The sequence below is a fragment of the Pecten maximus genome, chromosome 14, assembly GCF_902652985.1.
Source record: "Pecten maximus chromosome 14, xPecMax1.1, whole genome shotgun sequence".
NCBI lineage: Eukaryota > Metazoa > Mollusca > Bivalvia > Pectinida > Pectinidae > Pecten > Pecten maximus.
In genome coordinates this window covers 33267260-33283659 of record NC_047028.1, presented here as the reverse complement: position 1 = coordinate 33283659, position 16400 = coordinate 33267260, and the positions used below count along the sequence as shown (strand labels likewise).

Sequence of the window (16400 nt, the reverse complement as noted above, 5' to 3'; positions counted from 1 at the left end):
CCCAACACCACTTCAGTGATCCAGCCATGCGACCAGGGAATCATCAAAAACCTGAAAACTCACTACAGGCGACACATCATCAACGACATCATCACACAGATTGATAACGACGCAACCCTGATGGCCAATGCCCTGGCAAAGAAGCTGACATTATTAACAGCCGTCCACCTTCTGAACCGATCCTGGAGAGATGTGACAGCCACCACCATCATCAACTGCTACCGGAAGGCGGGATTCGAGTACCAGAGAGAGGATACGCCCACTGATGACACACCCACAACCGACCCCACTGAGTCCACCACACCCGATGCTGACTTCGAGGAGTACGTCAACATTGATGCAGACTTGGAGTGCCACGGAACACTTTCCGATGAAAGTATCTGCGCCAGCATACTTAAAGAAGAAACCGAGGAACCAGAGGAGCCAGACAACAGCGACGACGAAGAAGAAATCATCGTTCCAACACCAGCTAGCGAGATACGGGATTTCCTTCGCACCAAAGTTCAGAAGTTTTTGGGAGAGAAGGGATGCAAAGACTTCGAACCGTTCTACGCATTCCAGCGATTCATTGATGCGCATTCCACCAGAGAACAAACCAAGATCACAGAGTTTATTGATGTGAAATGGTAGACTGAGTTGTGAAAAAGACTATGGTAGTGCTGAAGAAAAAGACTGTGATTTATCAAGTGACTTAACTGTGTTAGATAACAAGACTGTGATGTTATAATGATAAATAATTATTGTGGAAACAACTTGATTATGTTAACTTGTGAAGAAATGACTTTTAACGTGTTTACGATGTTTTATTAAGTGACCTTGTGAGTTAAATAGCGTTCTGTATTTATTTTTTTTAATTCGTAAAAATGCAGAAAATAAATGCAACGTTTGTAAAATTTTGATACAAGATATAGCTTTAATTATGTACTAGATATATAGTGCTTTACTGTATGTGCTTTTATCTTAATTTGTTGTACCTGAATAAATTATTTGCATTGTAAATTCCATTATGTGTTTGTTACTTTCTTTCAATTACCCCATGGAAGGCCCCACACAAGGAATCGGATCAATAGAAATCACGTGACGCAGTGACTTTCCAGTGTCAAGGTCATATCTATACCAGGAAATGACCCAAATAAACTCGGCTTCTCTGTGCTTCGGCAAATTGATATGAAATAATATCTGAAGATCTTGTTAAAAACTTCATAGCGAACAAATGAATGCCTCTATGATCAGCATCAGAGAAATGAGCTGTCGGCAAGTCTTTAGATCGTATGTCAAACATGTGGATGAAATATGGATGCTCCGATGCCCCGATTTGAGGTACCACGATTGTACACAAATAACAACAATACGTCAGGTTTTATTATTATTTTAATACACGTATTTTAATGCAATAATATGGACTAGTAATTGGACCATTCGACATTGGTAAGACCACAAACAAAAACACCCATTAATAACAATAATAAACATCAATATTTTCATCCAAACTCGATCCAACTCATTAAGACAACATTACGGACCGAATCTAAGATGGCGACATGCATTTTCGGCTAATCGCATAAGCCGGTTAATCGGGTAAAAAGGCCCCGCAAATAGGCTACCCAATTAAGCGGAATGCACTGTATTAGAAGTTGTTCTTATCTGGTATATATTTGAAATTCAGGACAAGGACACATTTTATTTTTAGCTCAACATGGTGAATGGTGCACAGTTGTCCTATAGACACCATGAATGACAGCTGGAATGTTGAGTTAGAACTTTACAAGGCTCAAAATATATATATATGGAGGTGTTGGATCTAAAGATGAATTCGGTCAGTTGTCCTAAGTTTTTTCTTCGAGTTCTTGTAGTGCATTGTTTTGAAAGTATGGTATACGCTGGATCATTACTACCATTGCATCAGAGATTGCACCAGATAAGGAGCTTGAGTCATCAAATTGTGTTCTGCAGGACTAGATAAGAGGGCAGAGGGGCTTATCTTTCATGCCACACGGAGCATACAGATGAAGGAGGGTGGTGATTAAAAAGATTGGGGGAAGGGGCAGTACAGACCTACATTTTTACAATTCACACACATCCGAAATACATATGGCATGAGGTTGGTTTTCTCTTGAGCTTTCATTGGCTAAAATGTTTGCATCATCTGTCAGTTCTACAATTCTCTAGAGCTGTGATCAAACTTCGCCCAGGGTAATTTTACTATTACACTCTTTTAATTTTTGTGTGAAACTTTTAGTAATGACCCATAGATGTCTACCAATACAAAACAAAGATGTCTTTGTTTTAAAACAGTTTTTCTCCTGACTGGGAACAACACGCTACAACTCTCAACATTTCAAGAGGGAAATGTTAAAATGTTAGTGTCGATTAGTTAATAATAAAAAATATTACTCATCAATTGATTCTTAAAAGTTTTCTGAATTCAAAAAGATACTTCCTGTATCGACTTTTATATAGTGGAGGATAGTTCCTGTATCAACTATAGTGGAGGATTTACTCCAGTGAAGCATCTGTCAAAGAAACGTCAGGAATATCATGACCAGCCATTATCTATTGATAATGTAATCTCAAAGCAAATCTTTATGAAAGTATACAAATTGGATTTTGTCGGAAATTAATAAATTCAGTATGACGTGGTTTTTCTTATACCTTCCTTATGATCGTGTAATTTTATTATTCCGTAATTATTTCATGTGGAGTAGATGAAAGAAAACAATTTCTTTGATGTCTTTGTTTATGATTTAGTTTTAAGGTAAAGGTGATTTTATATGTAGGATTTATACATGTTTAGTTTGATTTTCTCATTAATTGGTAACGGCTGTTGGACTTGTGTTTTATAATGTATCGTTTATTGTTTACAGGTGGAAGTGAATGCATTAAGTAGATGATAAGCTTGTGATCAAATGTTATAAAAGTCTTCTATTATAATGTTCATCTCACGAAGCTTTTGACTTTACTGATATAGCAGTCTATTATAAGGTAACACAACAGGAGTTCATATATATAGTTGTTTGTTTAACATTGGATATGAAAGGACTTCATGATCAGTCATTTCTTGCTCAAATACGTTGTTCTTCGGAAAATTTCCAATTTCTTTTGTTAATTTTTGTGGGATGGTTAACTGAAAATTATAACAACATGTTATCTCAATGTTTTAAATGGCTTCGTTCAAACTTTTCCAATGCCAAAAATAATTATGATCTTTTTAAAAGTTGCAGTTATCTGTGGATGAATGAAATACTTTGTAATTTTTATTGAGGTAAAGTCCTCAGATGCTTAGCAGTAGATGTGACCTATGTAAACTTTGTTTGCTTGACACTTGATTCGGTCCCTTTTAGTCAAATACCAGAAGTGTTCAGGTATTTCACTGGTATGTCAGCCAAGTTATGTACCTGTACAGGTGTGCAGGATATCAACACAAAATCAAGTTTCCTGTTCAATAGATTTTTTTGGCATCTAATGTATGCTGTGTATATATTTTATTTCTTTATTATACAAGAAAAGCTAATTTTTTGTATCTGCATTCCTCCCCAATCTAACTCAGGTAGATTTTTAGTTTCTATGTATTTGGTCCTCATTTATATATTTTTTTTTTAAACAAAACTGTTCAAAACATGTAATGTATTATCTTAGAAAACATGTAATATTATAACCTTTAAAAAATATTTTGAAAAGATTATTTGTTTGGGGGCGGAAATCCTAGAATTATTTTGCTTCGCCCGAGTTTAAAGCTACATAATAACATTTTAATAATAAATTATTTTAGTTTTATGTAATAAAACAATATAATCAGCAACATAAGATCACATAAGTGTTGTCTGAATTCAGACTTTATATTCCATTTATATATAATTTCAGGTGAAGCAAATATATACAGTTGTCTCCAAAAGCTAAGACTTGTAGTGCATTTGAGGCAGAATATAGGCCTCTAATGAATCCCCACAGGAAATTTTTGTATTTTTCCTATTTCATGTTCATACATTCCCAAGCAGAAATTGTTTAAATGTCCCTGGACACCAATTTGTTTGAAGAAATGTTGATCAGTATGTATAATGTATATTTCTATTTATTGAAGCTAAATTATACATAGAAAAAATCTGTTGGTAATATTTCTGTAATTAGCAAAAATATCGCCTATTTCCTCAATAGAAAAGGTACAGGCCCCTGTAAAATAGGGTAAGAAAATCACTGATACTGCACCAACTTAATAAAGGAAGTTAAGATTTTCTGAGGGGCTATCTCCAACAGTATCAGACATGGACCTGTCAGAATGGTAGAAAAATGACTAATCTTATTAATTTACACAAGTGTGTTATCATTGACCTTTGATGTAGTTGATGGTCAAGCTTGTCCAGTCCAATATCAAAGTGACCATGATCAGGTGTTAATCCCTGACCCCTCTGGCCATGGTTATTGGTGACAGGCTAATATTTGTATAAAGTGCTCATCAGAGATCAATAGATCGGTGTACAGGTGAACTAATTGTAGGTGATATCAATGTGTGTCAGGGCACACAGGTAACTTGTCTACTGGGGCAGTAGACACACCCACTGGGGGCCATGGCAGTTGTTTACCTTGTTGTTTACCATGTTATTTACCTGTAGACTGTGTACTGGTCAGATCGAACATCATTATGTCTTGTTTATTGTTAATCAACATTGTCTGTTTATCAGGCCAAGATAGGATACAGCATTACTGTAGTAAGATAGGATACAGCATTACTGTAAAATAGGATACAGCATTACTGTAGTAAGATATGATACAGCATTACTGTAGTAAGATATGATACAGCATTACTGTAGTAAGATATGATACAGCATTACTGTAGTAAGATATGATACAGCATTACTGTAGTAAGGTAGGATACAGCAATACTGTAGTAAGATAGGATACAGCATTACTGTAGTAAGATAGGATACAGCATTACTGTAGTAAGATAGGATGCAGCATTACTGTAGTAAGATAGGATACAGCATTACTGTAGTAAGATAGGATACAGCAATACTGTAGTAAGATAGGATACAGCATTGCTGTAGCCCTCATGTGATGGTCACTAGGAGATAACAAAAGCTGTGGGTGTGTAATTGTTTTCAAACGAGGATAAATGGTATTTTTTTTAATTTTTTTTTTGTTGGTAAATCTAGGTAGGATCTTGAGTGTTAAAATATCCTACTTTGTAGTTCACCTGGATGTAAGGACCAAGGAGAGCTAATTATGGTGAAAACTATACTGTGGGGTCTATTGTCCATCTGCCGTCGGTCTGTATATATGTCAACAATTTCTTCTCCTTAACTAATGATTGGAATTTGATTAAACATAATTTGACTGGAAGCATATATCCCAAGGTTGTGGGGATTTAAAATTGTACAAATGTTGGGACTTTTCGCAAGAGGCGTGGCGGAGGCGAAACTGAAAAGGAAAAATATAGTTAATTCCTTAATAAAATCCTTCCCCTTTAGGAAAAAGAAATGGTACTAAGATCCAAATTTTCTGTTTTCTGGTGCAGCAGTTCTACTTTAATTTAAACACACAAAAAATGGCCTCTGCCTTGAGATCCGGCCATGCGCATGACATGCACACTGTGAGCCTCTTTTCCGATTACATATGGTTGTTTATATGTAAGTAAAACAATTATGACAGACATAACTATGACTTCGCCCATTTTTTGATGGTTTTATATATATATGATGATTAAGCTATATCCTCCTCCTATCTTCTATGTCACAGTTGAACGGCTGTGGTGTTGAGTACATACCTCCTCCTATCTTCTATGTCACAGTTGAATGGCTGTGGTGTTGAGTACATTAACTCCTCCCACCCACAGACCGATTGTAGCTGAGGCAGTGTTCATTGTTACAGATAATTAAGGGGACAATTAACGACTGAAATCATAGGACTTCCCACGTAAGCATTTATCAGAGTTTTAAAATGTTCCTATATATTTAATGAGGATGTGTATAGTCAGGTACATACATATTCTTTGTGGGTGGCCAGACTTCACAAACAAATACAGATTTCAATTCCTTTTAATTTCAAACCTTTACAATTTATATAATATCTTCCTACCAATCAAAATATAAGACTCCTATAAAATTATTTAAGGTAGATTTCATGTAATTTTCCAACACATAAAGTTGTTTCTAAATGAAATTGTTTTTGTCGTATTATTTTCTTAAAGAAACTCTTAAAACTTTTTAACAACTTTCATTCAAAATCCTAACTTTACGTGTAAGATGTTCCTGGGTTGAAAGTTGAAAAGTTACAAGTTACTAGTATGTACAACATGTTATTTAGATCCTTAAGAATTTTGAGTGCATGTTTAATGCTCCTCATCATTACACCAGCTTTAACTACCAACATCAAAGGCCATTTACCTTGTGTATGCAGGTGCTTGGCTCTGTCGGCCCTAACATCTCCTACCTCTCTGTTGAATTGCGTCAGGATGCTTGTTGTGATGCGTTTGTATCATTTTGGTCATGTAGTTTGGGAAATTTGAGCTTGCAATTTCATGCCACATAAAAGATACGAGAGTCAAATTTTGGACCATCAAATTTGCATCAATTTATAGAAGATACAGTGATGTACTTGTAATAAAAGACACAATGTACATTGCTATAGACATCTTACATTATACTCTGATTTTCCTCAAATGTTGTTGTAGTCCCTACCCCTGTGGAATAATACTGAGATGTGGTATAAGTTAACTATACATTAATATGTAATGTTACTAACAAAAACCTATTACAAATTATGGGTCCCCAAAGAGTTTGTAGTGAGTTTTTTGTATGTCCTGTGAGAGCTGCTGTTTTGCTATAGATATAAATGCCCTCCTCGAGCTCTTGGTCCCAAATTAATAACATGCAATACTAATACACCATCATGATCATGAGTCTATTAGGTTTTATAAAGAAATTGGTCCAGTCTTCTGAGAATATGCAGAACCACAAAGAAACAATGGCAATGTCTAGATGTCTCGTTTCTGGACAGTAATGCATTGCTAAATTTGATTATAAGAATCCAATGCTACAACATGGGGTCTTTCAATATGTATGTAATATTTTATGCTTTTCCCCCTGAAATAAACCTTTATAAAAGCTCCCCCCCCCCCTGAAATAAATCTTTATAGAAGCTTTTCCTCCTGAAATAAATCTTTATAGACAAGTTTGAATAATTTGAATTACAGTACAATCTTATTTGAATTTACAAAGCAACATATATAGTTTTAGCAAATATCTGCCAGATCTCGTCTTGAGGCCAAATAGTTCCACAGTAAATACAATGAGCTTAGTGTCTTTGTAAGCAGCCTTTGAATTGCCTCTGCTTATAGCTATCATTGATGTATCAGAGAAGACTGGCATTTGATCTAGTGAATCGCTGACAAGATCCTATCCAAACTCAAAGGAAATAAAAAAGATGGAAAGATTAATAATTAATTTCTTGAGGTGGATATATATCAATCCACTGATGGTGGATGTCCGGGGAGATTCAGGTTTTATTTTAATAGTACAGTAATGTATCAATCATTAAAATCTTTTTTATGTGACTGTCTTTATTCCCGGCCAGTATTAATAAAAGAATTAATGCTGCGTTGTAAAAAATTATGTTGAGAATGATGACTCTGATTTTCAGCAGAGCATTTACCTGACAATAAGCCCATGCCTGGTATTAAGCCCATGTCGGGTAATAAGTCTGTTTCTGGTAATAAGTCCATGTCTGGTAATACGCCCATATGTCAGGTAATAAGTCTGTGTCTGATAATATAATAAGTCTGTCAGGTAATAAGCCCATACCTGGTAATAAGTCCATACCAGGTAATAAGTCCATACCTGATAATAAGTCCACACCTGGTAATAAGTCCACACCTGGTAATAAGTCCACACCTGGTAATAAGTCCATACCTGGTAATAAGTCCATACCTGGTAATAAGTCCACACCTGGTAATAAGTCCACACCTGATAATAAGTCCATACCTGGTAATAAGTCCATGCCTGATAATAAGTCCACACCAGGTAATAAGTCCATACCAGGTAATAAGCCCATACCTGGTAATAAGCCCATACCTGGTAATAAGTCCATACCTGGTAATAAGTCCATACCTGGTAATAAGCCCATACCTGGTAATAAGTCCATACCAGGTAATAAGTCCATACCTGGTAATAAGTCCATACCTGGTAATAAGCCAATCCTGTTAATAAGTACATACCTGGTAATAAGCCCATACCAGGTAATAAGCCCACATCTGGTAATAAGTCTATACCAGGTAATAAGTCCATGCCTGGTAATAAGCCCATACCAGGTAATAAGTCCATACCAGGTAATAAGTCCATACCTGGTAATAAGTCCATACCTGGTAATAAGCCCATACCTGGTAATAAGTCCATACCTGGTAATAAGTCCATACCAGGTAATAAGTCCATACCTGGTAATAAGTCCATACCAGGTAATAAGTCCATACCAGGTAATAAGTCCATACCTGGTAATAAGGCCATACCAGGTAATAAGTCCATACCAGGTAATAAGTCCATACCTGGTAATAAGTCCATACCACCAGTGTCGGACCTTTGCATTCCAGTAAAGATGCTCATAAAAACTGGAAAATCATTGTTTTGAAATAATACAATATCTGTTATGAAATCTTTGTGTTTATATGGTAATATAATAAATGATTTGAACAAATTTTTAAAAATGCAAAAAGGTAGTATTTCATTTCTGAAAAATTATTTTGAAAAGTTGACTATTTAAAGAAACTGGTTGAGTTAAGTACACTGACTGTATATTAATTCTAAGCTCAATCATCATTGTAAATATTTTTAGCCACAAGCAAAGTTCAAGGCTATTACTACTGAGGTATTGTTTTGATCTGTTTCCGGTTCAATTTATCTGATAAAACTGAACGCACCACCAACTTGGACACAAACAATGATCTAGTTCAGTAAAATGCTTGTCAACGAGACAACACTATTAATTTTCTTTGGAGATGATTTTAAAAGAGAAGTATGTAAATAAAGCTTATCTACAAAGGAGACCACCCTATGATAACCATTATAAGCCTCTTAGGAGAGGGTGGTGCTCGTACAAGTTTACCAAAAATATGCTCATCATTTCGGGTTTCTTCACTTTACCATGAAATAAACCACGAAATCAGATACAAGGTGTTATCTCTGTGGTTTGGAGGTCACGGAAGATTTTTGGTGCATAATACAATCTATATGGAGGGCATATATATCTGGTGGGTTCAGTCCTTAATACACAACAAATTTGATCTACAATGATTAAATTGTTTATGGTTATTGAAATTTAAGTCAATTTAAAAAAAAATATAAAATTAAATTGCTTCTTCCTTTAGTTTACACAATGATTGAAGATTTTTATATCAACATAAAATTGAAACTGAAATGAACTGTTTATTTTTACAAATACCTTCAATGTATTTCAAGCTGTATATATATTGTGCTAGATACTAATCGGTATAGACAAGGAATTGTATTCAATCTCTCAATGTTTCAAATTATGTTAACAAAAACCTATTGGCTCTTTATGTTATTAACCCAAGATTTGAGTCTCTTGGTTGCTAATAATTTGACAGAAAACCCCTGTAAGAAATTATCGGAAAAATGATAACTTTTGACAAACTGTTGATATTTGAAATCTGAAAAAAACGTTTTGACAAACTGATGAAATTTAATATCTTTAAATGGAGCAGGAGATTTCTTTATGGAGTTTCAAAGATGTGTATTTCATGTTTTGCCTCCACTTACAGATGTAACAATATTTTACGTGTGAAACTTAATTTTGAATAGACTTGGTCTACTATAATTTTGAATAGACTTGTCTACTATAACTTATATGAATGGCTGTATTGTAGGACCAAGATAAACTGTGTTAATTGACCTTAAGAAAGCAATAAAATATGGTCCTCTATTGTAATGGTAGGTCAGTGACCGAAGAAGTAAGGGGAGGGCACTCTGTCACTTAGTAGATAAATGTCTGATAATATGACGGGGCCATTATTGTCCATACATTGTACTTAATTAACCTAGATTCCTGTCGATGCCTGTGTCTGTATGTAGGGGTGAGAAATTGAAAAAAAATACATCTGAAGTAACCAAGATTTTCTGTTCACACTAAATAATTATTGAAGGGATTTTAATTCTCGTTATGTTCATCTGGCTTTTAGTGAAGTATTTACCAAAAATGGCTTTCAGTTGAATAAAAAATATAGTAATATTAAAAAGATGTAATATGTAATCTCATTTTGTCTGTGAGTGAATAAATATGACTTTTTTCCATTTTAAATTTTCTTTTAATGATACAACATTTTATTTTGCTGCTAAGTCTTTAAGTAAGGTTCCCTGCCAATACCAATAGTTTATCTGGACGTGTGGGAAATGGAAGGCTTGGAAAACAAATGAAAAGCAGATAATTCATTTTTGAGAAGTTAAGTAGTGAATTATAAAACTGACATTATTTCACCTTTGAGTCTAGAACTGGATGTAGTGCCTGCCAAACTCCACAGTTCATCTGTGCAGAAAGGTGTTCGGCTGTTAGTGTGTGCACACATGTATCCCTGCCCTGGTAGATTGGTCTTCCATATATCTTGCTATGACTTGGCAAAGTACCTGTGTTGTTTACCGTTTAGTTGGCAGAAGGCCAGGGAAAACAGCTGTGTTTTTGTGAGTACAGTACTAGGTCGACCTGCTGCCTATTTATGAACTGGGCTTTTATACAAAACCTACCACCACATCTGGGCTTACAATCTTATGTTTAAATGAAAACTGTTTTATATATTGATTTGATACACATATATACACTTGTATATATGTATCTTGTTTCTTGTATGATTTTACAATACAACTATTCATTTTGACCAGAGGATAAATATAGATTTAAATTTAGGTTCAATGATATTTGATTCCTGAACTCCTAATTTTCCTGTATAACATGTGCATCGTGTGTCTTCGTCTTCTTGGTTTCCTGGAAAATTAATAAGGATTTGTCTAAAGATAATTCTATGCTGTTTTGATTATGACATATCCGTGTTTGATATGAATTAGTGAACGGCCTGGCTTCCATGGTCCAGCACCTGGTCCAGATTCAATGCTTACAGATATATACCTAGTACAGATACAGCCCAACCTATGAGTCATATGTATGATGCTACAAATTGCCTAATGTTACAAATTGTGTAGCTATACTTACATGAATAATTATGGTGATCTGTTGAAGGCTTGTACGATATAAGGCAACACAAAATGATTGGTGATGTTTTAGGGGGTGGGGGTAAGCAATGATTGGTGATGTTTTAGGGGGTGGGGGTAAGCAATGATTGGTGATGTTTTAGGGGGGGGGGGGGTGGGGTAAGCAATGATTGGTGATGTTTTAGGGGGGGGGGTAAGCAGAGATTGGTGATGTTTAAGGGGGGGGGGGGGTAAGCAATGATTGGTGATGTTTTAGGGGGTGGGGTAAGCAATGATTGGTGATGTTTTAGGGGGGGGGGGGGGGTAAGCAATGATTGGTGATGTTTTAGGGGGGGGTGGGGGTAAGCAATGATTGGTGATGTTTTAGGGGGGGGGGGGTAAGCAATGATTGGTGATGTTTAAGGGGGGGGGGGGTAAGCAATGATTGGTGATGTTTTAGGGGGTGGGGGTAAGCAATGATTGGTGATGTTTTAGGGGGGGGGGGGTAAGCAATGATTGGTGATGTTTTAGGGGGTGGGGGTAAGCAATGATTGGTGATGTTTTAGGGGGGGGGGGGTAAGCAATGATTGGTGATGTTTTGGGGGGGGGGGGGGAGCAATGATTGGTGATGTTTTAGGGGGGGGTGAGCAATGATTGGTGATGTTTTAAGGGGGAGGGGGTAAGCAATGATTGGTGATGTTTTAGGGGGGGGGTGAGCAATGATTGGTGATGTTTTAAGGGGGAGGGGGTAAGCAATGATTGGTGATGTTGTAGGGGGAGGGGGGGTAAGCAATGATTAGTGATGTTTTAGGAGGGAGAGGGGGGTGGGGATAGGGTAAGCAATGATTGGTGATGTTTTGGGGGGGGGGGGGGGGGGGGGTTGAGCAATGATTGGTGATGTTTTTAGGGGGAGGGGGTAAGCAATGATTGGTGATGTTTTAGGGGGAGGGGGGGTAAGCAATGATTAGTGATGTTTTAGGAGGGAGAGGGGGGTGGGGATAGGGTAAGCAATGATTGGTGATGTTTTAAGGGGAAGAGGGGGGTGGGGTGGATGTTTTAAGGGGGTGGGGGGGGGGGGGGGGTGGAGGTAAATGTACTATTTCAGTTCTATGTCTTTGTTGACACCCTAGATAAATCATAAAATTATGCGGAGTGTCTATTAGTGTATGAGTTGTTTTATTTTTATTTATGAAGAGTCCTGACGATCTGAGACTTGGAGGACATTGACATACTGTAGATTAACCTGGTCAGACCTAAGAAACAGGAGAGATGGAGTAAACATCTGGGAACTGATAGTTATGTATTTTGTTACAGTCATCATCTCCATAAAACATCCAGGATTCCCATAAAGTATGAAAGGAGAAGCTCCACCTAAACATTTATCAATGGTTCTCTAGCTTTACAATAGAAAACTTGACCCTTTCATCCAGGGTCTAATTCCGTTCAGGTGAAGGGAATAAGCACTTTTCAAGAAGAATAACTGTTTGTAATAGGAAAGTAAGGACTTGTAAAACATTTTATCAGGCAGAATTTTACCCAGTTACTAGTGGGCATTGACAGGAGTGGTGCCATGCTTCAACTAGAAAAATCCAAAGGCTTTGATTGTATGTGGCTGCAGGGTTTGTACAGGCCTTGAAAATCCAAGAAAAAACAAAACAAGGTTTAGTCTTGAAAAGCCTTGAAAATGGTGAAATGCCTTCCAAGGCCCTAAATTTAACTAAGAGGGAAAATGAACAATGAATTTGATGGAATAGGCTCAAAAATAGTTTTGTATGAATTCTCTTTGTATTTTGCTGTTAATTGCCATATCAGTATGGATTTCAAAAGAAACCATAACATTTGTTTATAAATGTGTAAAATTTCTGGTGTCCGATTTTAGTAAAAGAGTATTTATTCTGAGTACCAGATGCAAATGGCAGATCAGCATACAGGGGAAGATTGGTGTACACTGTTGGTTTAATGCTACCAGTGGGTAAAACAGATTTAAAATATGACCCATGATATACATTTTGTAGGAGACTGATAGAAATTGGAAAAACCAGCTCTTAAAGTTGCATGGGAAAGTTATGGACATTGTGCGAGCACATTGTGTGAGCAGGCATTTGAACAGTTTAAAAAGTCTGTAATACTGATAAACATTACACAGGAAGAAAATAAACATATTCAAAGTTTTTATTAAACTTAAATATCGTAACACTTATATAATTAGATTATAAATTAAAAAAAAAATCCAATTGTATGTAAAACTTTAAGGTTTTTGTTGTCTATGGTATATGTCAAAAGTTTTTGAAGGTCGTAAATTCACTTGGAATGGCCCTAAAAAGACATTAGATTTCAAATTTTAAATAGACCACTACATACTTGCTGTTATGTTTTATATTTGCATGCCTTCCATCATTGATATTTGATAATTTAATATAGCAACTGACCATTTGTTTTATTTATATAGCTGTTTCAGAAATTTTCTGAATTGTTTTAAGTTGATTAATTTAAACAGTAGTTTGCTTATTCTATCATTAGTGTTAATTACTTTATTTCAAGGATGTTAATCTTTGATTTTAGTAACTCAGAAATTCAGTATCAGCGAAGTACAGGTTTGCTTGAATCATGAAGATAAAATATGCTAGATTTTAGCTAGGTTGTGCTTGGTTCAATTTTAAGATAAAATATTTTAGTTTAGTTGAGGAAAAATGAAGTATGTATGACACTAAAATGATCATGATTCAGTTCAATTTTCATTTTAGGCAAAATCCACCTCCAGACATTTTCAACAAAGCCTCATCACCTAATAGCAAGTATGTATTATAGTAACCTCCAAACTCAGGATCAATGTTGTCGTCACAACCAGGCATCGTGTAGCTTTGTGTTTAGCCAGAATAACACCTCTAAAACTATCATACTGGAAATCTATATAACAAAATATTTATCATAACCAGACTCGAATATACTATATATATATACATATCATATTTACTCTTTTTTTTTTCTTTTGAAGATAATTACAAAGTTATTGAAGTTATTTTGAAATACAAGAGCTTGTCTTTTCCAAAGCTTTTATGTGATTAGTGTGCCTTTTGTTTAAGCTGATATATATGTAGCTGAAACCAGTACGTTTGTAGCAACATTTTGCTTTATAGTAGTATTCAGGTATTTGATGGAAGCTTTTTGAAATGTCTGCTCCTTGAAAAAGATGGTTGGTTATATAGCGGAGGGGTGTTATTGTCAGTAGAAATGGCTCCCTTCATTAGACAATTTTAAACAGTTTTGATAGATGTTTTAGGTAGATGCTGTACCTCTTCATTGCAAATTAAATTCATATTCCTACGAGGGCATATCAAATAACATTGATAGGCATTCATTTACCTTACAACCACATCAGGCTTTTATTCATAGGATTTAAAATAAAAAACTAAAAAAAAACTGACATATTGGAAGTGTATTTAAAACCTGAATTTTTGAAGAAAAAACAACGAAAATATAATGTATAGCTTCTCCTGCCTCAACAAAAACAGCACCAAGCTGAATGGAGGATTAAGTTTCGGCAAAATAAGGGTATGGTTTTCAATGTCGTTGATGCACATCAGCCTCTATCTATCAAGGGAGTGAACCGTGATAGGCAAGGAGTAATATTTGTAATCTTTTGGGGCCTTCTCCAGAAACTTGATCACAACAATGACTTCATGTGTGAGGATTTTAAAGCTGCATGACAAAAAATTGTAACTTTACTAGCCGAGTTTTATGTTGTTGACAGTTGTGTTGTCTGCAAGTCTCTGTATGGCAGTCCTTTAGGTTTTGTCTGTACTACTCGGCTCCTGCATGCTATCTTATAGGAATCTCAAGGTTTCTGGTGTACGCTAAAATATTTCATGTGTTCATGTGAATTGTGTTATCATACCGTACCATTGGATAGGTCATAGGATTATTGTTGAATTGTCTGTTCTGTACAAAAAGGACAGTTCACACACATATATACAACCGCAATTATTTAACATGTAAGTGCTGTGATCGAACAGATCAGATTTGAAATACTTTAGTTTCATTGTGGAATGAGATCTTATAAGTATTTCTTTATGTACATGATGAGAGCTATAAATATTAACAAGAAAATTGATAGGTCTGTAAGTTTTGTTTGTTTCTTATAAAATTGAAATTTGTGACATTTCCAGATTAGAGAAACAAATTATGAAGTGATACCACAAGCATGTACAAATGTTTGTGTAACTTTCATGAACACAGAACTTAAAAAAAAATCCTAGTTTACTTCACTTTATTTCACACAGTAAACATTCTTGAACCACAGCCTTGAATGTATCTTTGTACATATCACAGTATTGGTGTGGGTAAGACAGGAAGCGGGTACACAAATACATTCTTTAGAACATACTGCATACCAATGTAACAAGTCAAGCTTCTGTGTGACTCAGGCTGTCAGTGATAAATTATAAATCAATGTTCTAACCTACATTTTCTGTCTGCTGGGGCAGTATGTTACTGGCTTCATCTGTACACACAAAACTTGAGATGTTAGTGGCCCTGGGTTTCTGTTGGGGCAGTATATATTACTGGGTCTCTGTTGGGGCAGTATATATTACTGGGTCTCTGTTGGGGCAGTATGTTACTGGGTCCTGTTGGGGCAGTATATATTACTGGGTCTCTGTTGGGGCAGTATATGTTACTGGGTCTCTGTTGGGGCAGTATATATTACTGGGTCCTGTTGGGGACAGTATATATTACTGGGTCCTGTTGGGACAGTATATGTTACTGGGTCTCTGTTGGGGCAGTATATATTACTGGGTCTCTGTTGGGGCAGTATATGTTACTGGGTCCTGTTGGGGCAGTATATGTTACTGGGTCTCTGTTGGGGCAGTATATGTTACTGGGTCCTGTTGGGGCAGTATATGTTACTGGGTCCTGTTGGGGCAGTATATATTACTGGGTCCTGTTGGGGACAGTATATGTTACTGGGTCCTGTTGGGGCAGTATATGTTACTGGGTCTCTGTTGGGCAGTATATATTACTGGGTCTCTGTTGGGGCAGTATATGTTACTGGGTCCTGTTGGGGCAGTATATGTTACTGGGTCCTGTTGGGGCAGTATATGTTACTGGGTCCTGTTGGGGCAGTATATATTACTGGGTCTCTGTTGGGGCAGTATATATTACTGGGTCTCTGTTGGGGCAGTATATGTTACTGGGTCTCTGTTGGGGCAGTATATGTTACTG

At 36.1% G+C, this 16400-nt stretch overlaps 1 protein-coding gene across 6 annotated transcripts in view; it reads left to right on the top strand.

Moving 5' to 3' along the window:
- The window catches only part of LOC117341646 (transcriptional coactivator YAP1-like), a 48408-nt gene that overhangs the window by 5127 nt on the left and 26881 nt on the right, over positions 1 to 16400 (top strand). For 4 of the 6 annotated variants that reach the window (XM_033903506.1, XM_033903507.1, XM_033903504.1 and 1 more), the window contains exon 2: positions 13925 to 13975. The exons of the other annotated variants lie outside the window; for them this stretch is intronic. In XM_033903506.1, coding sequence (XP_033759397.1) covers positions 13925 to 13975 — 51 coding nt within the window. The remainder of the gene's footprint in view (positions 1 to 13924; positions 13976 to 16400) is intronic. 6 annotated transcript variants of the gene reach the window in all.